Raw genomic sequence first — 23,173 nt, 5'->3', positions numbered from 1 at the left:
ACGCGCTCCGGCTTTCGAAACGGGACTTCATGGAATGGGTGGAGTCCCCCGGCAAGGGAAGAAATGCAACGGCACTCCTCCGGGAGTTCGAAGAACGCTTTGCGCGCCTTTCGGCGCTTGACCGAACCGTTCTGGATACGAGCCGGGTCCTACTGTTCGTCAAGTCGGTGGACGAGCGGGACCGGGATCAAGTCGGCTCCTTGCTGGAAACCGAAGACGGGCTGACGACCGACTGGGCTGCGGTAAAGAGAGTCTGTGGCCGTTTCGACAAACGGCGAGAATGGGCTGATAACGGGGCGGCCGGTAAAAAATCGGGAGTGTGTGTTCCTGTCATATACACCATGCCCAAAAGTGTTACACTTGAAGGAGGTATATGACCTTAAGAGATATATATCAGATGGGGGTGTTGGGAATGTTAAAGTGCTCGCCAAGTTAAACAATATAAGCTTCGATCACATTTTTATGATAAAGAAAAATGAAATAAGTGGTTCTACGCTTTTGTATGCTAAACAATATTCATCTTCTACAACATGGGAACCTAAAGGTGGTTGCCAGTTATTACTTTGTATTCTAATTACAATTGTCCATGGAGCTAAACAAATGCCAATTGAGAAGAAAGGACAGTTGCATGGCGACTTGGTATCGGAACAAAAACGGTTACGGCTCCAAGCCTTAGAAAAAAAAGAAGCATATTGGGGCCGCCAAGAAATATGCCGCACAACAAGACACGTCATGGTGGGATGTATTTTTTAGTGATCAGAAAGGAATTATAGACAATTGTGTATTTGGTGATAATTGGAATTTGGAAACGCCATTCACATGGTCGCTACAACATGATCGTGTAAATAAAACTCCAAAGCAACCAGCAAATGCGATTAATGACAGTTTGGTCATCCTTGGTCCCACATAAATGTCTCTTTGTTGTGGATGGCAAGGCAATTTGCAAGAGCTCGCGACGGGGATGTTGATTGCAACGCCGGCTGATGAGAACTCACATGGCCACCAATTTTGGGTTGGTAAAAATCTAGAAGTGCTAATGCATGAAATAGAAAACATGATCAAGTCTGCAAACGTTCATTGGTACAACACTAGAAGTGCAAAGGCTTTTACAGGTAAGTATACATTGGAGATGATTGAATGCCCAACAATAAGGGGAGGTAGGAAGAGGAAGCGAAACATTCATAACACCTCGACCCTTGATATCTCTGATGTGGATATCATCGTGTACTACTTCACGCTTACAAAAGCCAGACGATTAAGGAAGTCAACAATAGATATAATAATAATAAAAATACCAAGTCTACAAGGTGGCTCGAGTCGAAGGCAAACGAGATCTGCTACATATAATCTAGAGTTGAACCATTTGGTTTATGGCGAAGATAATGCACTGATTGGTACATCCGAGGATGAGGAGGAGGAATCGTCATTGTATATTAGTTATAGTAGTGATTCTCTGTAAATGAGTGATCATGAATGTATTTTTGGCTATTAAGTGTAACTACATTCCGCTTGTAACAAATCGAGTAATATAAAAGCATGTGTTTTGAATTTTTATGATTTCTAAAAAATCGTTTCTTATAAAATAACATTGGTTGTGAAGTTTGTGATATAAATTGAGAATGTAACTTTTTGAAATTCCTCTTTTTTTATTTACTTCTAAATCACGAAAATAGTGAATTTTTAACCTTTTTCATAGTATATTTGAACATGTATGATACTCGTATCAATGTGTTTTGTAAAATCATTGAAAAAGCCCTAAAATTAACCAAAATATTCTTTATCCTTCCATTTATGCGCGATCCTTCCACTTGTGAACGCGAACGTGTTATAGGGTCTTGAGTGATTAGGCCAAACATTGAGTTTTCATAACTCCAACACATAGATCAAAGCAATGGCTCATGATACGTCAGCTCCCGAACCATTACTTGAACTTAAAATGTTCCAATTGACTCATATATTCAAGAAAATAAGAGGCATGCATGAGCACTACACCAACAAAGAATTAGAATGATATAGTACGTGCAACCATTTCTAGAAATGATATTGCAAGGAAAAAGCTAGATCAAGAATATGATGTTATGCTCATAAGCGTAGATGCATATGCTTGGGCGACTTGACAAAATATTTAACATCCAAGAAGAGGTGAATAGATAAAAATAGGCACCTAGAGGTCATCTCCTATATTGAATAAACAATAAAAAATTAAAGTAAAACAAGAGTGACATGCTTTATGCTTTGTGGAAGCGTACCATGTGGTTTGTGAAGCTACAAGCATGCCAAGTCCTTCACAAGGACTTTCATATGTGATATACATATTGATCAATGGTGATTGAACAAATTGGCTTGGTAACGAGACATTCAATGTGTTCGACAAAATTGAAAATTGTTCCAATTTGTCATAGAGTCACGTGCATGTAACGAAAAATCTAAAAGGGCTTGCAAAATCCATGAAACCAACAAATATTGGTTATAGGAAATGTTGTAGTTGTTGGATCCCAAACAAAATGTAGATGGAATGGTTCAGTAACAAATGTAGCATGGCAAGTAAGATTTTCCAATCTTGGACAAATACTCCCATAGGTAACAACAATTGGCTTTCGAAGAAATGAATATGTTGCCATCACACATGATGAAATCTTGAGAAACACTACTCCTAGAGGTAACAATCTATGTGAACACGCCTCAAACTAAAACACTTTTAAAGAAATGAATAAGCTATCATGGTAAATGACGACTTATTCAGGTGTACATTTACAATTTTGTGACAAGTAGGTTTTTTCTAGATGTGACACACTTCATGTGATCATGGAAAATATTACAGTCCATTGTATGTTTTCCAATGGCCTAAAGCTCCCTACTTGACGATCCCTGCAGTCCATTGTATGCTTTCAGAATTTCTTGAGTTAAAAGAAGAAGAAGAAGAAGAAGAAGAAGAAGAAGAAGAAGAAGAAAATGAAGTAGAAGACGGCGATAAAAGACATGATAATAAATAGCTTTCACATTTTTTGAGTTAAAAGAAGAAGAAGAAGAAGAAGAAGAAGAAGAAGACAGAGACAGTGACAGAGACAGAGACAGAGACGGAGCGATGGGTTCTGCATCGCTTTGGACGCTCATCTTCATCCCTATCGTTGTCTTCTTCTCGCTTCTTCCTCAGAGAACCGAAGCCATCTATTGCGATGATGCAGACTGCTATGACCTTCTCGGGTATGCAATATTTGACTACTAATATCGTAAATTGCATATTGTTTGAAAGAGTGAAGGAGGCAGACACACAGAGATGGTTATATAAGAGAGATTTTGATTTTATTATCTTCCTTGGAGGTACCTATTGGACCAAACGTGTTTGCGATATTTTCTATTAGACCAAAATGAAACATTTCCACGTAATGTATGAGTAAAATGTACATACAAATCACAGTCTAGTACATGAGGAAGGTATCTAGTCAGAACTATGAATCAGTTACTTTTATTCCAAACCAAAGGTACCCAAGATTTGCACTTACATTTTCAAAACAGCTGGCAGAACAGGGTTATAATCATTATTGGTATTGCTGAACTGTGATAATTATTCCAATTACATGGGATAAAATGTCAATACATTATATACCTTGGATTGTCCACACTTGGACATGATCAAAGTGGAACATGAGGGATCTGAAGTGATAGCATTTAATTTGATAATGAAAGAATATGGATCAGCTCCAGGGTGCCTCTTGGTGGGACGATGGCCCACTGTAAGACCATGGATCACAAAGTTAAATGCTTAGCCAATGGAATATTGGGTACCTCAGGAAGTTTTACTAAGCTATTTATGCCTATTTTGGTTATCCAAGATGAAAGAACATCTTAAGTTGCAATCTCGTGTTAGGTCTCATCAGCCGATGGAGACATCATTGCAAGGATTGGACATCTGGAGGAAGAAACCACAAATTTCTCACTGGAGTCATATTATAAACATCCTTGCTTAGAAATTAAACCCAATGGAAATGACACTTTTGTTATTGTAATACAAGTGCATATGGATAAACCATGATAAATATGATGAACTCTATGCATCTTGTAGCTCTCAATGGAACCAAAAGTTTCTATACCTCACACAATTGGATATGCCATACAACAAGCTATGGAGCTAATGCCATTGAGTATGTACTAGTCAAAGTGAAGCAATAGATTTAATACAAAGTTTCAAAGTTCGGTTAGATATCCAAGTTTGAATTACAAACCTATACATTTACCTCAAAATTTCCACGAGATGCAGAAACCCATGCATCCCTCATGATGGTAATAGAAGACGAAAAGGAAAAAAATTTACTTATGCTCACACATCAGAGGAATCACTCCTGTGTCAGCACATTACTTGTGATATTGAGAATGTGCTCATTTTTCCAAAGTGCAGTGTGCAGAGCTACAGAAAGTATGACCTATCTCATACCATATGGTTCAATGATGAATTTAAGCTCACTCTGAAATCAAATGATGCATGCTCACTTGTAGCAAGGTAATACAATATATTCGAAGAAAGAAATGAAAATGATATAAAGGCTCTGCTGGTTCTCTACTGCTCAAGAGAAATCCTTAATTTTTGAATCTTTAGTAAAACCAACTCCAACTCTCCTGATTATAGAAGTTCATGACTTGAGATAATGGTCCAAATTCCTCCCTAAAGATGCAGTGGAGATATCTTGAATCTCATGGCAATGGACATATATACTTTGCTCAATTGGCATACCCATATACCTACCTATCTCTATCTTCAATTGTGTGATGAGGTGTGGATCTGTTCAATGATACATGTCAATCCATGACATAGATGGATATCCATATCCAGGGCATAGTATAACTCCCATCTTCAGTGATGTGAAGCAAATGGTATCAATAGAAGTTATCTTCCTACCTAAATCCTGGATAGGTTTGACCCATGTCCTCCTAGTCTCTTGCTTGATGAATTTGCTAATCTCTAACTAAGTGAGTTGGTATGAGAGGTGTTATATCCAAGGAGTACTGAAAGGGAGGTAGTCTATCTATGCTGAAACCAGGGAAGTCAAAACATGATTCCATTTGGGCATACCAATGTAGTTTTGCAATTCTTCTAAGGACCATAATTTGTTTCTCTTTATTATTTTATCACAACTTTTTATGCCATGCAAAACAGTCACACAATTTCTTTATTTCTTTTTCTTTCATTTTTTTCATTTTTTTCTTTACGAAGACCGATGGTGCTTGTACTGCTCTTGCTAGAACTCAAGAGACATAGAGAGAAGTTATTGAAGAATAATAATGCAACCAAAACTTGTCAGCAAAGAACAATCATGATGTTCTTTAGCTCCATCATTCATTTACATGCTGCAAGTCCATCAAGGACCAGGCTAGTGGATTCTTGACAAAGAAAATTGAAAGGGGTTATGATAGATCAAACAATAGAAATGTGCCAAACATGTAGGGGCTCAACCATCTAGATTACAGCTTTGTCAGTGACTCACCACTGTCCTCGAAAAATAAAGGCTGTTATCTCCTGGCAGTGAAGATGCTTTCACAGCTGATATCTCTCCATCTTGGAGGGGCACATGTTGCAGATTTTTCAAAGGCAGAAGTTTCAGTCTATCTAAGTTCAGAAACTTAATTTCATAGATATCTATCTAGAGCCTTTAGTACTCGATGTTTAGTTATATTTATTTTTGTTTTTTGTTCTCAAAGACGAGAAAACATTTTAAGATGCAATCTCTTGTTTGGTCTTAAGGCCATTTTGGCATCTTAAACGCATAAGACCTTGATTATGTCTACAATTTATTGTTGTATATGTAATATGGGCACCACGTTTCCTGTATTTCTTCAAAGACACATTATTTAAAAGTACATATCAATATGAAGTGTCACCCTCACTTGCCACCTATATTGAAGATTCTATAGGCAACCTGACATATTCATGTTGAGGTAGCTCCCATCTATATGAAGAAAGGACACCGACCTGATCAGAGCCTCTATGACCATCGATGGTAATCATCTTTTAGACCTCATAATATCATGGGTTATCAATACTTTAGGCCGACTCATGTGTAGATAATGGATAGAATAGGTTTCCACATCAATATCCACCTATCAGTGATGCCTCAAGATCTGTGATGACGGTCTGGACTAGGTCCCCCCAGATAAGAATCGTTGGGGTGAAGAGAGTATCAAATGGCCACAACTAGGTACATGAAATGAGTCTGTGAGCACATTCTCTCTAGTCCTATTGCTACATACCCTCTAGAGAGAGACCTAATCATTTTGTTTATGCAAAAATACTTTATTTTATGATGCAGGGTTACACAATCTGCAACAGGAGCAGATATAAAAAAGGCATATTACAGATTGTCTTTGAAATAGTATGCTTTCTATTCTAGTCTTTTTACTGTTATCCATATAGAAACATAGCCCTGTCTAAGACATTTGATGCAGTCATCCAGATAAGAATCCTGATCCAGAGGCTAAGAAAGTGTTTGTGAAGATTGCAACTGCATATGAGGTACTTTGTCAACTTCAAAATAAAACTTAGTCTAATTAAATAAATATTTATAACATATAAGAAATAAATACACATGGCTATTATACATGTGTTATATTTCTTTAATTCTTAGAGGTGAAGTTTTGCTTTATGTGATCAGGATCGTATAATAATTATACTAATCTCTATAATTGTGATTCATTTATTCGACACAATCTAAAACTGAGTTGGATAACAATGCTTTGAATTGGCTATTTATGGGTTGTTTTCTTGTTTTTTCTCTATAATGTTCAATTGTCACCCTCTGCTTATAGACCGATTATTATTTTTTTCTTATTTGAAATCATAATGTCATGTTTATATGCACACAGATTCTCAAGGATGAAAAAACACGAGAACAGTATGATTATGCATTGGCTCACCCTGAACAGGTTTGTTGCTTTGGTTTGGCTTTTATACGTTACAATGCTAATATTGTTTTTACGTAGTATTTTTCTCTATGACGTTTTTACAGGTGTTCTACAACACTGCAAGGTACTACCAAGCATATTATGGACCACAAACGGTTTGTTTTTTGCTTTTTGATATCGTTGGTGTCTCGTTCTGAATCTGAATGTACAAAATTGTCTTCCTGACATGTTTAATGATTATTAATTGATAGGATCTAAGGGCCGTTTTTGCTGGACTTCTTATTATTCTCTCTGGTTTTCAATACTTGAATCAATGGACTCGTTATTCACAGGTAATGTTTCTAATACTTTAGATTTTTCTTAAAATTAGGCGTCATTAGTCTTTTGGCTGTTTCTCTTTCTCACTTTCTCATGCCCAGAAAACCTAATATAATATGTTAATCCTTGTGTTCTTCCATCATCTTATAATTTATTATACAAAAGTGCACATATTTCTTTGAAGTCATAGATTTTCGGTGTTTTGAAAATGGTAGGGGTTATTAGACTGGTTCAGATTATGTGTTCTCTTGCCAAAGACTTTATATGAACAAGTTCAGTTTAATAGCATATTAGATTATGTACATTTTCTATGTGGACATGCAATGTTAGTGTTACTGAGTTTGTATTAGAATTGCTTATATTTCCATGCTTTTTCTTATTGCAATTTGGTTTATTTTGCTACACATACATGATAGAGCTTGAATGTCATGTTCATTGCAGATGATGGATATGGTGAAGCAAACTCCAGCTTACAAAAATAAATTAAGAGCACTTGAGCTTGAGCGAAATGCTGGTGCTAAAAACAAGAAAAAGGGACTGAAAACAAAAAACAGGTAGTCACTCTCCTGGGAAGTGTACATGGATCATTAAAATTTAATCTTAATATTTGTAGAAAAAGCGAAAATAAAAGCTCAGGATTTTTTATATGCAAACTTGCTGACAAAAGTATTTTGCCCCATGCCTACTAGTGAACTCTTTTGTGTTCATATTAATTTTAGATGGCGATGGAGCAATTTAATGCTGTCTAGGTTAAACATTCTAACATGGCATTATGTAATACTTCTATTTATTGATCTTTGTTCTTGTATAGATTGTGTTAAAATCCTAATACTCTTCATTTTTTAATTGTAGAGAAAATGTTGACAATGAACTTAGCAAAGACCTAAACTTAAAGATTCAAGGAGCAGACCCACCAGAAATTTGGGACTTGTTTGGTATTCGGATTATTCTTCTTCCCTACACTATTGGAAAGGTTCTCTCTCTCTCTCTCTCTCTCTCTCTCTCTCGTTTTAGGGATATACCCAGGTGGTAAGCCACGTTTTTGTTTGGGGATAAACCTTTCCTCCTAGTAGCCCTTCCCGGAGGTTTCTAGTGATATATACTTGTTCAAGCATTATAATTTGATCTTTTCGCTTTTGGGTCACTTGGATATTCTTAATCTGTTAAGACCCAAGTGGCCAGAATGTCCACTTCAATAAAATGATGTCCCCAAACCAGAAAGCCCTAGATTTGGGTATAAAACTTGTATGAGCTCTTCCTATGTATATCTACGAGTCACATTTACAAGCAAGAATGGGCGGTTCTCTATGACCTAGGTCAACAAGGATTGACTAACTCGAGGATATGCAAATCTGGATCAACAATGCCAATAGGAACATTTCCAAGAGTCCTGTACTTATTTGTGCTTAATTGGCAACATCCCTAGTCATGGTAGAATCATTATTCCAACAGTGAATCTCATCAACGTGATTTGAACTATGCCACATTAAAGAGTTACTAGCAAAACATCTCAAGCATCAAAGAAAATGGCAACAACTGAACACATAGAGGATCAGGGTTGGTACTCACAGGTGATGAAGTGGCACAAGTGCCATAAAGCAATAGACCAACGCAGAGTTTCCTTCCACTGACTAGAGATCGAAGCAAGATAAGCACTTCACATATCTAGAGCTGAAAGATTTTGCAAATTATGTGAAGGAGAGATTGAAAGCGACAAACATTTTCTGTAGGTGTCCAACTTACCAGCACATCAATGAGAATTATGCCACCCTCGTTGTGATCTCCACCACAGTTTGACAAATGATGGAGAAGGTTGACCCACGACACTTTGGCAAAATCTTGCCTGCGCTTCAAAAGCTTAGGGAATCAACCCTTGTGTAAGCATGTAAAATGCAATGGCAATCACACATACTAATTTTCATAGCTCCACATCTCCATTTGGAAACATGCCAAGGAGTCACCATAGAGGGAGCAAAGGAATGCTGACGACAATGTGAATCATGTGTACTATGATATAAGGTACATGGGCACCAGATCATGGAGATCATTGCATGCCATGCTCTATCCACATGACACCTAGAACTAAATGCTTGTAAACCATCTCAAAAATTATTTCACTAGATGCATTAAGATCATGATCATGGAGGTTTAGGAAACCTAAAGCATTTTTTTTGTTTTAGTATTGATAACATGAATTAACCCGTTTGTCTCGTTGGACAATTTTGATCTCTAATAGTTATTTATCATTCTCTCTCTCACATTCCTTTCAAATCAAATGGGAGTTCTTGCATGTAGGTTTTGTAGAGTTTAATAGTAATTTTCTGGACTGAACCTAAAGATTTGTTGCCAAATCAAGTGGGAGATTGCATTTATGCAAGAGAATCCCTCGTTTTTGATATTCGAATGTCACTCGGTTTATTGGTAGCAATCAATCTAGTGTGGATGATTAAGAACAAGAAAATAATATTGGCCGGAAATTGGAACTGATTCAAGCTCTTACAATCCACTCAATGATATATCTACCCAATCACTCTTTTCCTCTTTGATTGGAAAAATGATTGACAGAGGGAATCTTTATTTTACATTCTTTGTATCCAATAGCCACCGTGATGGTTGAATCATTTTACGTAGATGCATAGAGGGCATAGCTTCTGATATCCAAGCGAATAGTGAAATGTGTGCATCAGCCTAGCATGTGGTGCTATAGCATGCCTAGACGTTATCCTCATTGATTCAGAAGACAGCTGAGGTATGTACTAGTTTACTGGTTTGAACCACACTTCTCACCAGGATTTTCTCTAAGGTTCTCACATTTTCTTATTTGCTACTTTTTGAAAGGGTCAACAAATTAATTGTTATGGTTGAAATTCTTTATTTTCAATTCATGACATTTGGTACAACTTTTTTGCTATGTGCACCAAGTTCATGAAGTAGCCACCTCGTAATTTTGGGCTCATTATGAATTACTCATCCAGATTTCCCATATTTACCATACAATGTAGGTTCATGGAAAAGAATAATAGAAGTAATCCATGTAGAAGTGAAATGCCGTATATTCTTAGGATTGACGACCTAACAAGATCCAACTATCTTGTAGTAGTGGAAGCTCTTCTTATCATTATTCTAAAGCTTACTTGATAGAGAACTAGTTTTGTGTCTTGAGAGTGAGGTGATGAGAGGATTTATGAGGCTAGGGTTGGGATTATAGAGTGTTTGCATCATATGAGCTAAAGAACTACACTTCATTTTAAAAATTCCATCCAATAACAGAGGGACTACTCTTAATTCATATACGTGCATGCAATACAGAAAATTTTCCACCTGCTGGGCCATCTTCTGAGTTCTCACCAATAATCGAATGATGTTGAGATAGCGAATGGGAATGATAGAACTCTCTCAATCCCTCTGTTAACGAACTCAGTTAGTATCAATCATCGTCTTGTTTGTAGATCGTGGCGAAAGCCATATTCTATCTCAAGACCATTAGTGAAGAAAATAAGTTAAATTGTATTAAATTGTTGTTATTTTTCATTCAGAAAACACAGAGATCACTTTTATTCTCAAGAATATACATATATGCCACAACAGGAGAGAGGAAACATAGAGATCACTTTTTACATGAGGAGAAGGTTCCTCTTAAAGGCCAAGATCTGGCTGTTGGGCTAGCTGTTTGGCTATAATTTTAATCATTCTCAACACTCCCCCTCAAGATGGGCGAAAGATATCCACTAAGCCCATCTTGTCACACAATCTAGAAAAACTTACTGGCCCAAGTCCCTTCGTAAGACAATATGCTACTTCATCTTCAATAGAAACATGACTCAATTTTAATATTCCACTATCAAGCTTCTCCTTGATAAAGAATCTGTCGATTTCGATGTGCTTGGTCCTATGATGCTTGCATTGGATTGTTGGCAATGCTGATTGCTGACTTATTGTCACACCACAACTTCATCTGATTTTCTTGATTCATCTTTAGTTCTACTAGGAGAGTTCTTAGTCACATCTCCGCAACTCCTACAACAATAGCTCTATATTCTGCCGTTGACCTCACACATACTCATCCTCACACACTCATTCATATTATACATACATATCAACCACATCATTACACATACCCTTATGCCTCCTCGTATATTCTTACGAGTAACACATGGCACGCATGTGGGACAGTGCATTGCACGGTGAACCCACTCGCCATGGCAACTCTTCTCGACCGGAACTCCATCGGTTGTCTCAACAGTTGGAAATCTCTCGACCGGATCACTGCTCTATGATCATAGCTTTGCTTGACTCTCACCACAAGTCGCGATTAGATCATACACCAATCGGCTAGTTCAATGTGGCATGGGTCGTGAAATCGTGTTGTGCTTTTGTGTATTCTTTCTTTCATCATGTGAGTTGTGTTTTCGAAAATTCATGATTTGTACCCTTTGGTTTTAAAAATTTTCGTTTTTACCCTCAAAATTTTCAAAATTTTAATGGATACCCTTGAGCTTGTGAAATTCTCATCCGCTGCCCTCCGGTTCTTGAAATTCGGTTGCGTGCCCTCGCATTATTGTAAAATTTATCCAGCCCTCAAGCTTTTCTTTTACTTCTTTGTCTTTTTCTTCCTTTCTGTTTTCTTTCTCTGTCTGTCTTCTTCCTGCGTTCTTCTCCTTCCTTTCTTCCGTTTCTTCTTCACCTTCATCCGTTTCTCCTTCTTTAGCCATGGCAGAGCTCGGTGGAGCTCTCTCTCTCTCTCTCTACTCTGTCTTGGTAACTTCGACTTGAGGCAGGGAGTGCGACTCTACTTCTGGGTCTGGAACTGCGACCAGTGACTGAGCTGTGGTAATGGAAAGCTTCGTTTTCCTGAGAGAGAGAGAGAGAGAGAGAGAGAGAATATGCTGAGATGTAAGAACGATTTGTGTGGAGAGAGAGAGAGAGAGAGAGAGAGTATGAATGACTTCTTCTCAAGGGAGGGTCGTCCCACCGGGCGTGCCAAAAGTGTTGTTGAGGTGGGGTGGCTTTAGCCCCCCTCCCAAGGGGATTACGATAGAGAGAGAGAAGGAAAGTAAAAATACGAAATGACACAGAAATGAGGGGAAAAAGCTATGTCCATTATGTGCCCAATAAGGAGTTTTTGGAAATATAAGGTCACTCTCTCCCTCCTTCACTCTCCCTCACCATCACTAATCTTTCACCCTCCCTCTCTATGCCTCTACTTGTGTGTGTTAGAGAGTGTGTTTTTGTGCATACAATCACTATATGGTGAGCCATTTTGATTAGAGGTTTTTTGTGAAAGACTCTCTACATGATACAATAGGAGGTTTTTGATGAGATCAAAGACTTGAAGAAGACATGGAGACCATCCGATCAGAGAAGAGTGACAGGATAGAAGCTGAAAGGAAATCTAGAGCCATGGCTGAAGATCGTCTTCAATCCGTCAGCTCAATGGTGGAGAACCTGCAGAATACTAACGGTCTTCTTGCAGCTGAAGTAGCTAAACTAAGAGAGGAAGTAGAAGTTTCCATGGCTGAGAAGAAAAATTGATGCATAAGATTTTGGGAGAAAAGGATTTTGGAAGAATTGGTCCACAGTTGCATCCCGGTGAAAAGGCTATCAGTTGAGCTCTCTTAGAAACACGTACAGAGAAAAATGATTTGGAAGCACACAATATTCTTCTCCCTCTCTCTCTTGCCTTCCTCGTCCCCTTTTTCCTTGGTGGTGGTAGTGACTTGTGGGCATTTTACAGATTCGTAGACACACCCACATGATGATGGAGAATCCACAGGAGGGGGAGGATCATGATGATGACCTTGCATATGCTTGTGATGCCTTTACCATCATCAGCCCCTCTCTACATTCATCATCCCCTCATCTCACCTTCCTCTCTGCGTGTTTGTTTACTCCTCACAGCTATGGCAGCGATCATCACTCCCCACTCCATCGCTTCCACCCAAGCTCTCCCCCCCTCCTATGGCAACTCTGAGCCTGAGTCCGAATCTAAATTAGAGCTATGGTGGAATGAGTAGCAATGTGAACTAGGGATCACATGGCTCTAGATGTAATGTGCCTTATGGAAGTGCATCTCCCTCTACAATGAGCTCTTATGGAAACTCTACATATGGTTCAGAGAGTGGAGTGAGGCCCAATTCACCACCACCATCTCCTCGCCCTGATGTTGCCAATATTGGATATGGTGGTTATTTGAATCCAAGTTATGGTGGTGGCTCAACCCCAAGTGGGCTAAATCGAAGCTATTTCGTTCCTGATTCATGATTGTAGATGGCGCCGAATAGTGCCAATCGGCGGCTGGCCAAACAGCCAACGAACAGGGCCGTTGTCGGACAGCCAACCGAGACATGGCCAGCTGGTGGAAGTAGCCAGACAGACGGTAGACGTCCGACAAAGCCGACAAACGGCAACGGACGGTTCGATAGAGCCCGAACGGACAGTCGGCAACCGATGAACGGCGACGAACGATGTTCGACAACCGGCCCGCGAACAGATATGGCCGGCCGACAAATGGACGATGACAACTGAGTGAAGGCCAACCGGGCAAAGACGGCCGAGTTAGTGACGGCCGTAGGACAAAGCCGGTTCGACAATCGACAAACGGCGGCGGCCGGACAGACGCGGCCAGATGGCTGGGCCGAGAATCGGTTGACACAAAAGCGTCAGCCCAAAGACTGCGGTTTGACATACGACGGAGCGGACGAACGAAGATCGATGATAGCAGAGCCCAAAAGATGGTCTGGAAGTTGTACAAAGACGGCCCCAAACAAAGCCGGCCATTGAGAGATGGCCGAAGTTTCACAGGTGTCCGAAAAGACACGGCTGAACCCGTTAAACAGTAGCAGTCCGAAAGCCGTACAAAGACGGCCCCAAACAAAGCTGGCCATCAAGAGATGGCCAAAGTTTCACAGGTGTCCGAAAAGACATGGACGAACCCGCCAAATAGTAGCGGCCGAGCTGACGGTCGACAGATGGTGACGTCACGTATGGAAATGGCCATAGGTGACCACAGAAAAAGAAAAAGAAAGAACATACACACAGAGAGAAGGAAAACAGGAAGAAATGCAGAGGAAGAAGCAGAAGAAGAGAAGAACGCACAAGAAGAAAAGAAAAAAGAGGAGAATAGAAGGAAACTAAGGAAGAGAAGAGGGGTATGAAGAGAAAATTTTAAAGATGAAATTTTGAAAAATAAAGGGCCGAAAATAAAATTTCAAAAAACTTGAGGGTAAAAATTCTAGAGACCAAGTGTACAAAATACAAAGCTCAATTCACATGGCGAAACCGAAAAATACACATACATGTAATAGAATCATGAAAGACCCATGCCGCAATGGATGAGCCAATTAGTGTGATCCAATTGAGCGACATGTTAACCGAACGAGAAGGTTTGAGTCAAGCAATGCTCCGATCGAAATTATCGATCGTAGAGCTATGATCAAGTCAATGGATTTCTGACCATTGAGACGATCGATGGAGTTTCGGTTGTTAATAGTTGCCATGGCGAGTGGGTTCATTGTGTGATGCATTGTCCCACAGGTGTGCCATGTGTTACCCTAGGAGTTGTACGGGACGGTATAAGGGTAAAACACGTTAAAGGGGTTGTTTTGTATGTGTAATATAGGAGAGTGTGAATGAGGTTAAATATTTGTGTAAACACATGCACAATTATGTGCATGTGACAAGCATGTAATGGTCTTCTTTTTGTAACGGTCATATTATTAGCCGTTAGACTATGTTCTATATAAACCCTTTATAGGGTATGTAATGAACATAACATTTTTCCCTCTCATTCGTTTCCTCACGCGTAATTCCCCTTGGGAGGGGGGTGGAGCCATTCTAGGCTTCTTGGCATGCACGAACGACCAACCCTCCCGTGAGAGGAAGTCTCCCTCTCTCCTTGTCTATTGCCTCCCTATGTCTATGTTGCGTGTACGCCTATGTGTGTAGGTATGTGCTACTAAAAATGAAACCTAAAGCCAATGGCACCCATGGCTTTGGTGCCTAAAGCTCCCACCTCCCTTCCTCATCACCGGTCAATCTTTGAGGTCAATCCCAACTAGAAGAGGCCTAAGCAATAGTGAAATACATGGCCTCATATCCATCGCGGAGATGCGAATGGTCTAAACAATAGCCGCTGCCATCCGCCAGAAGTGAAAGGCTGGAATACAAAGTGAAGAATTGATGCAAGAAGAGAGGGGCATTTGAAAACTCGAGGGTAGATCGCAAAATTTCAGAAATTTGAGGACGGAGAGGATAATTTTGAAAAGTCAAGGGCGAACAAGGGAATTTCAAAAATCGAAGAAAGAGAAAAGAGAAAGGAGCAGAGAAGAAAATTTCAGAAACTCGAGGCCACACAAACAAATTTCAGAAATAGAAGGGCAAGACACGAAATTTCTAAAACTGGAGAGTACTTAATATAAATTTAGAAAAAAAACCTGAGAGGTAGGACATAAAATTTTGGAAACACAACTCATCACTACACATACTAAGGAAGATAAAAAACATATCTATATCTATATATACACACCCACATACACCCACAATTATTGATAAACCTAAATAACGGTACCGCAATGGATAAGACGATTTGTGTGCGATCCAATCGTGCGATTATGTTGATCGAACGAGAAGTGTCAAGCTAGCTCTGATCGAAGTTATAGATCGTCGAGCAGTAGTCTGGTCGAGGAATTTCTGATCGTGAGAGAAGACCGATGGAGTTTCGGTCAACAAGAGTTTTTTTTCGGCATGGGCTTGTGGGTTCGATGTGCGATGCATTGTTCCACAGGCGTGTCAGGTGTTATCCGTATAGGTGTATGTGATGGATAAGGTGTAATGTGTATGGTGTGTAAAGTCTAAGGTGTGTAATATATAATATGTATGCGAGTGTGTAAGGATGAGTATGTGTGAGCACATGCACAATTATGTGCATGTGACAAGAATGTAACGGTCGTCTTTTTGTAACGCTCATTATTTACCGTTACATTATGTATTATAAAAACCCTTTATGGGGCACATAATGGATAGACATTTTTCCCGTCTCACATTTTTGTGATTTGGATTTGTCATTTTGTATTTGTCTTTATGGGTGAAGCCATTCTAGGATGACACAAAAATGAGGGGAAAAAGCTATATTCCTTATGTGCCCCATAAAGGGTTTTTATAGTACATAATGTAACGGTAAATAATGATCGTTACAAAAAGACGACCGTTACATTCTTGTCACATACACATAATTGTGTATGTGCTCACACATACTCATCCTCACACACTCCTATGCATATTACCTATTACACACCTTAGGCTTTACACACCATACATTACATCTTTTATCCATCCCGTACACCTATACAGATAACACCTGGCACGCCTATAAGCCGGACCCATAAGCCCATGTCGAAAAAACTCTTGTTGATCGGACCTCTATCGGTCTTCTCTCACGGTCGGAAATTCCTTGACCGGATTACTGCTCGACGATTGATAACTTCGATCGGAGTTGGCTTGACACGAACCTTCTCGTTCGGTCAGCATAATTGCACGATTGGATCGCACACCAATCGTCTTATCCACTATGGTACCTTCGTTTAGGTTTATCAATGATTGTGGGTGTGTGTATATATATATATATATGTTTTTCCTTCTTAGTGTGAATAGTGATAAGTTTTTGTAACCTTATATTTCCAAAATTCTATGTCCTATTAAGTATCCTTCGGTTTTAGAAATCTTGTGTCCTGCCCTTCTCTTTTCGAAATTTGTTTGCGTGCCCTCAAGTTTTTGAAATTCTGTACTATGCCCTTGTGCTTTTAAAATTTGTCTTCTACCCTCGAACTTTTGAAATTCGAGTGTGTGCCCTTGAGTTATTGTAATATTCCTCTCTGCCCCTTTCTCTTTCTCTCTTTCTCTCTTGCTTTCTTTTCTTTCTTTGTTCTCCTCTCAGTCTTCTTCAACTGGTATTCTGGTAGCGGCAGTGATTGCGGCGGCGGCATCCAATTTATTGGCAATCTTATCATCCTTGATGGTATTCCTCATGTTGTATGCATAGTTTTCCAATGAATTCTTTGATTCAATCTTCTTCATGTGCTCCTCAATTCCCCCAATGAATATGACTCAATGACAAGGTTGTGTTCTCGATTTGTAGGTCGGACTTCACGTACAAATCCTTCAAAACTTTTGAAGTTTCTTATTTTTGGCCATTCCTCCTTCATACCTTGCAACAAGCTTCGCCTTGCAAATGACATCGCTTCAACTTTACCCTCTTCTTCTTCCTTGGTTTCTTTCTCCTCTTCTTCCTCATCATTAGAAACCTCCTTTGTCGTCGGCTTCTCAACCCACAGAGAAATAGGATAGCTGATAAATTGTGAATGTTGTTAGATATAATCAATGATCAGCCCCAGGTTGTAAATCTATCCCCATATGTGCTCTTAGAGTGCACATTTTGTGATAGCACCCCAAATGAGGAGCGGCTAGTGTGCAACTCGACCATATGGGTCGATAAGGTGTTAATCTAGGAAACCATAGATGTGTAGGACACAATGGATTTAGGAAAGAGCAAAATAGGTAATAGGATTGGCTAATCAAGTCAACTAGAATATTTTGTGTGCAAGTTACAATGTACTTAGTCTTGAAGTATGTGCTATTGACTTCAAGATAAGTACTATCTAGCTCTATCTTGTATCTAGGGAGTTGGGTCATATTAATGACAAGTTGACAAAAAAGGAATATCTCCACTACTATCAATTGACATGCACATTTAATGTTACACTCAGACCAAACAGAGAATATGAATATAATCCACTCTCTTACACAGTGGTGTATTGATCATCAATCCCCACTAATTTTGTAGTGAACTGGTCCACTTCCCATCTAAGCTCTAAGGTGTGGGCTCACTGGTGAACTACCATTGTGAGTTACTCTCATATGTAATAGAAGAAGTTTTGTTTTCATATATCCATCTCTGTGGTTGTAACTCTATATACCTATCTAATCGATTCTCAATATTTCTAACAACTTCAAGGTATTCTTGCTGATCTTCCTTCAGGTAGAGAGTGATCTTGGTACCTCTTCCAAGAGGCTCTCCATCATCTCTAGTAACAGTAAAGGAGCCACCGGCCTGGGATTCCCAGATGTATTGCTCATCATCATTATGTTTCGTGGTAACAACTTTCTTGGCCACCAAGTATGCAAAGTAGAAACCCACGCCGAACTGACCGATCATGCTCATGTCAGCACCTGCTGCAAGGGCCTCCATGAACTCCTTGGTTCTAGAACGCGCAATAGTACCCAAATTGTTTACAAGATCTGCTTTAGTCATTCCAATGGCACTGTCAACGATGATAAGAGTATTTGTGGCTTTGTCGGGAACAATGTAAATGAAAAGTTCAGGCTGAGAATCGAGCTTTGACTTGTCTGTGAGATGTTCTAAGCGAATCTTGTCTAAAGCATCTGAGGAGTTATTGATGAGCTCTCGCAAGATCTCCTTGTTGCTGTAGAAGGTGTTAATGATGAGGCTAAGGAGCTGGTTGATCTCAGCTTTTCAGTTTCGGACGCCATAGCTAGAAACCTTACTTACTGAGTGCGAAGATGTAAATATAGATGCGAAAACGGGAGGAATCAAAGGCAAGCGAGGGCGGGAGCTCCTTAGATCTGAGCGACAGAGAAGAAGATTAGGAGAGAGAGAGAGAGAGAGAGAGAGAGAGAGAGAGAGAGAGAGAGAGAGAGAGTCTTGAGTGTGAGCAAGCAAAACAAACAGAGACAGAGAGAAGCTTGAGAGGGGAGAGGAGACGTAGGCGAAAAGGGAAACCCTAACCCTAACCCTAATGAGTAGAGAGTCTTGAGTGTGAGCAGACGTAGCAGAGAAATCGGGTGTTTGTTGCGTGACGAGCTCGTCTTCTTTCTCGTAAGCGTACTTGGGGTTGAGTACAACTTCCCTTCTGCTACTTCTTTCTTCTTCTTCTTTCGAGGGACTAGGGTTTCCATCCCATAGACACACATAACACGGAGATGCAACGAGAGAGAGAGAGATAGATTATTGTTGGAGAGGGTGAGCAAGGGAGGGAGACGTGACTTCTTCTCAAGGGAAGGTCGTCCGTTCGGGCGTGCCAAAAGTGTTGTTGGGGTGGGGGGTGAAGCCTAGAATGGCTCCACCCCCCTCCCAAGGGGGTTACGTGTGAGAGAGAAGGAGAGAGGAATTACACCAAAATGAGGGGAAAAAAGGTTATATTCCTTATGTGCCCCATAAGGGGTTTTTATAGTACATAATGTGCAATAGCTCTATATTTTGCTTCTTCCAAGAGACTAGATTGCCCCCAACATACATGTAGTAACCTGATATGGATTTCCTATCATCAACATAACTAGCCCAATCAGAATCATAATAGCCCTCAATGTGACAATGTTTTCTAAAGATCAATCCCTTCCTTGGGGCACCTATGAGATATCTCAGAATCTGCTACACTGCATCCATATGATCTTTCCTCGGATCATGCATGTAGCGACTTACCACACTTACTGCAAATGAAATATTTGGACGAGTGTGAGTCAAATAAATCAGCCGACCTACCAATCTTTGATAACTTTCACAATCAACTTTTTCTCATGCAAGTTCAGTTATCTTAATCTTTGGGTCAATTGGAGAAGCTATAGGCCTACAACCCAACATTCCAGTTTCTGTGAGAAGATCTAATACATATTTTTGCTGAGATAGAACAACTCCGTCTGCCCCACGAGCTACCTCAATTCCAAGAAAGTATCGTAGCAACCCTAGATCCTTCACCTCAAACTCTTTACCTAGTTGCACCTTCATTGTCACCCGTGATGATTATATCATCCACATACACAACAAGTAATGTAGTATGCTCCTTTTGTTGTCGGAAAAACATAGTATGGTCCACATTGATTTGCTGGTATCCCATACCCACCATAGCCCTTCTTAACCTGTCGAACCAAGCTCGAGAAGATTGATTCAGTCCATAAAGCAACTTCCTTAGTTTGCACACCTTGCCTATTGTTTGAATTGTACCAAAACCTGGGGGGATATTCATGTACACTTCCTCCATCAACTCTCCATGAAGGAATGCATTTTTTACATCTCATTTATGTAATTTCCAATCCTTATTCATTGCCAAGGAAATAAGCGTTCTAATAGTGCTCATCTTTGCTACGGGTGCAAAAGTCTCATTGTAATCAATGCCATATGTTTGACTATATCCCTTAGCCACTAATTGAGCCTTGTAACGATTGATTTTACCCTCTGGGGTCTATTTTATTGTGAATACCCATACCCATTTGCACCCAACCGACTGCTTTCCTGGTGGTAGTGATACAATCTCCCAAGTTTTGTTCTTCTCAAGAGCTCTGAGTTTTTCTTGCGTAGCTGCTTTCCACTTTGGATCTTCTTTAGCAACCTGCCAACACTTGGGTAAAGTGACGGAGTCTAATGATGCAATGAATGCTCTATGTGTAGCTGATATGTTGGAATAAGAGATAAACTGAGCAATATCATGAGGAAAACCATAACGATCAGGAGGGACTCCTACATTACTGCGAGAGGTCCTCCTAACCACTATAGGAGAAGGAGAGGAAATCATATCACCTGTGATTTCTGGGTTTGGGAGTTCTATAGGTATTTCAGAAGTCGAGGCAAGTTGGGACATGGGACTTGATGGCACAAGTGGCACTGCAGACGTGTTCATATTTCCTTTTGCCTCTCACTCTAGGTATACACATTTAGCTCCCCCTCAGGTTGAGCCCCAACACATACAGGTTCCTCGTCTTCTTTTCCTTCTTCTTCCTCATCTCCTATGCTCACTTGTTTCTCAGCTGGTGTATCCTGTTTTTAGCAACCTCTCACCATTATCTCCTTCCCTCATATTTTCAGTCTCAATTAAGTCATCAAAGGGTGAAGTTACCTTTTGTTTATAATATGGCTCCCACTCTCGGAAATGCACATCCATGCTCACAAATAATCTGGAAGGCGAGGTGGTGGTTGTGTTCCCGTCACACCTCCAGACGCTACAATCTCAGCCTGCTTCATGTATTTCACCAATGTTTTCACCTGATCCTCATTCAATTTTGACGACACCTCATCCATCTTCTTAACATAGACTATCTCATCTCTCCTCTTATGACTTCTTTGCTGAAGTCACCTCTCATTCACATAGCACTGTCATCCTAAGGAGAAGCCTCCCTTTCGTCTCTTGGATGCTAGGACAGTGCTGTTCCGTTCACTGCTACACCAGCAGAGGGGCGGATCTAGGGTTTGGCAGAGGGGAAGATCTAGGGTTTTGCATAAGGGCGGATCTAGGCTCTGATACCATATTGAAAAATGAGAAAAACATCTTTATTCTCAAGAATATACATATATGTCACAACAGGAGAGAGGAAACACAGAGATCACTTTATACATGAGGAGAAGGTTCCTCTTAAAGGCCAAGATCTGGGCGTTGGGATAACTAGCCGTTGGGCTATAATTCTAATCATTCTCAACAATAAAGGCATCCAAAAAACCCACCTTGCATTTACAACTTATTTTAAATCCACATTATTTTATCTTTTATAAGTTAGTGACATATTTTTCAAGGATTAGTAATTTTGAAATTACTAAAATATAGTTCGAGGTGTCCACAGAATTTTATGTTTGAAGCCATTATCCAGGGTTCAGTGAGCATGCCATCATGGTATTTGTCCATTGCTACAAAAACTAGTGATGTTTTTGTTTGTTTGGTCTATTTTACTTACTGGAAAGTTGTGGAACCATGTCTTTTATATATGTTGGGCATTCAAAGTTCATAATTAAGAGATGTTTATGACAGTTGATATATTGGCAAACATGCTGGATATGGAGATACTGGATCAAACATCTTCCATATGCCTGGGAGGATGCGGCATTTCTCACAAGGCGTTGTCTTGGAATATCGAATGTCAGTTGGAAAAATCTGAGTAAGACATATTAGTGCTCAATATTGATGCCAATTCCTTGAAACACCAAATGCCCCTAAGAGTTTGGATATTCACTAGAATACCCCCTAAGTTTTTGGAAATGACCAGAATACCCTTCTTTACCATGTATTACAACATTTGCTGCACGGGTATTTTTGGTGATTTCTTATATTAACTTCAGCGTATTGTGATTAGTACCCAACAAGTTAGGGGCATTTTGGCGTTTTACCCTTCTTTCATATAATTATCTTAGGGAACTGTTGATTAAAAAACTGACAAATATCGGGGTGATGGGTGGGTTCACACTTGCATTCTAAGATGAGGTGGCAAAGGATGAGCTTATCTTCCGACGTCTATGGATTCGCACGAATTTGGATCTTTATCATGTGGAGCTGAAGAAAGAAGCAAAACGAAGGAGATAGTAGTTTGGTATGCCATCTGTATGGAAATGGAAATTCAGTTCACGTTGAAGTGTTATATCCATCCTCTCTCATCTTGTGTTTGTGTATCTTAAGATGCGTTGTTAATCCCTATGTATTCATCTTTTATGATATAGAAAGATGATAATGCATCCAATGAATTGGCTTATGAATCAAGCAATTTCAGCCTACTAAGGGCTAATATACATATTATCCTTTTTCAGACAATATTTTACTCAAACACATTTTTCTCCAGCTCATTAAGTTGAGCGCAGCATGGATTCATTAGTTGTGAGGGTTATTGGAAGCATATGCTAAAATCTTATATAAGCAGAAGGTAAATACCACATTAAATTTGTAGGTGAAGCCTTTCTGCTTGCTATGTATATGTAATATTAAAAAGAAAGAAACTCACGGTTATAAGATCTTGATATAATCAAATACTTAATTCTTGTTGCAACAAATTATTAATATTTTCTCAACATGTTTATTTGGGCTCTATTTGCAATTCGAGTACTGTGGAAGGTTCCTAGTTATTCCTTTAGAAAACATTGATGTTGATGGCTTCACTTGATCATATTTTAGGTTATCTGGTATCAATATTTAACATG

General features: G+C 39.6%; 1 protein-coding gene across 1 annotated transcript; it reads left to right on the top strand.

Moving 5' to 3' along the window:
* The first annotated feature begins 3,004 nt into the window (after window positions 1-3,004).
* Window positions 3,005-23,052, top strand: LOC147866218 (Chaperone DnaJ-domain superfamily protein). Its single transcript, XM_087316590.1, has 10 exons — window positions 3,005-3,204; window positions 6,303-6,365; window positions 6,439-6,505; window positions 6,856-6,915; window positions 6,999-7,049; window positions 7,146-7,226; window positions 7,654-7,766; window positions 8,065-8,185; window positions 22,017-22,143; window positions 22,462-23,052. Exons 1-10 carry the CDS (start codon window positions 3,086-3,088, stop codon window positions 22,563-22,565), a joined length of 906 nt encoding a protein of 301 aa, XP_087172716.1. The 5' UTR covers window positions 3,005-3,085; the 3' UTR covers window positions 22,566-23,052.
* Window positions 23,053-23,173: the final 121 nt, after the last annotated feature.

Source organism: Azolla caroliniana, unplaced genomic scaffold (assembly GCF_043228905.1).
Source record: "Azolla caroliniana isolate FFs.n. ecotype wild unplaced genomic scaffold, voAzoCaro1.0.p SCAF_3, whole genome shotgun sequence".
Taxonomy (NCBI): domain Eukaryota; kingdom Viridiplantae; phylum Streptophyta; class Polypodiopsida; order Salviniales; family Salviniaceae; genus Azolla; species Azolla caroliniana.
This window is presented reverse-complemented; position numbering and strand designations above follow the sequence as displayed.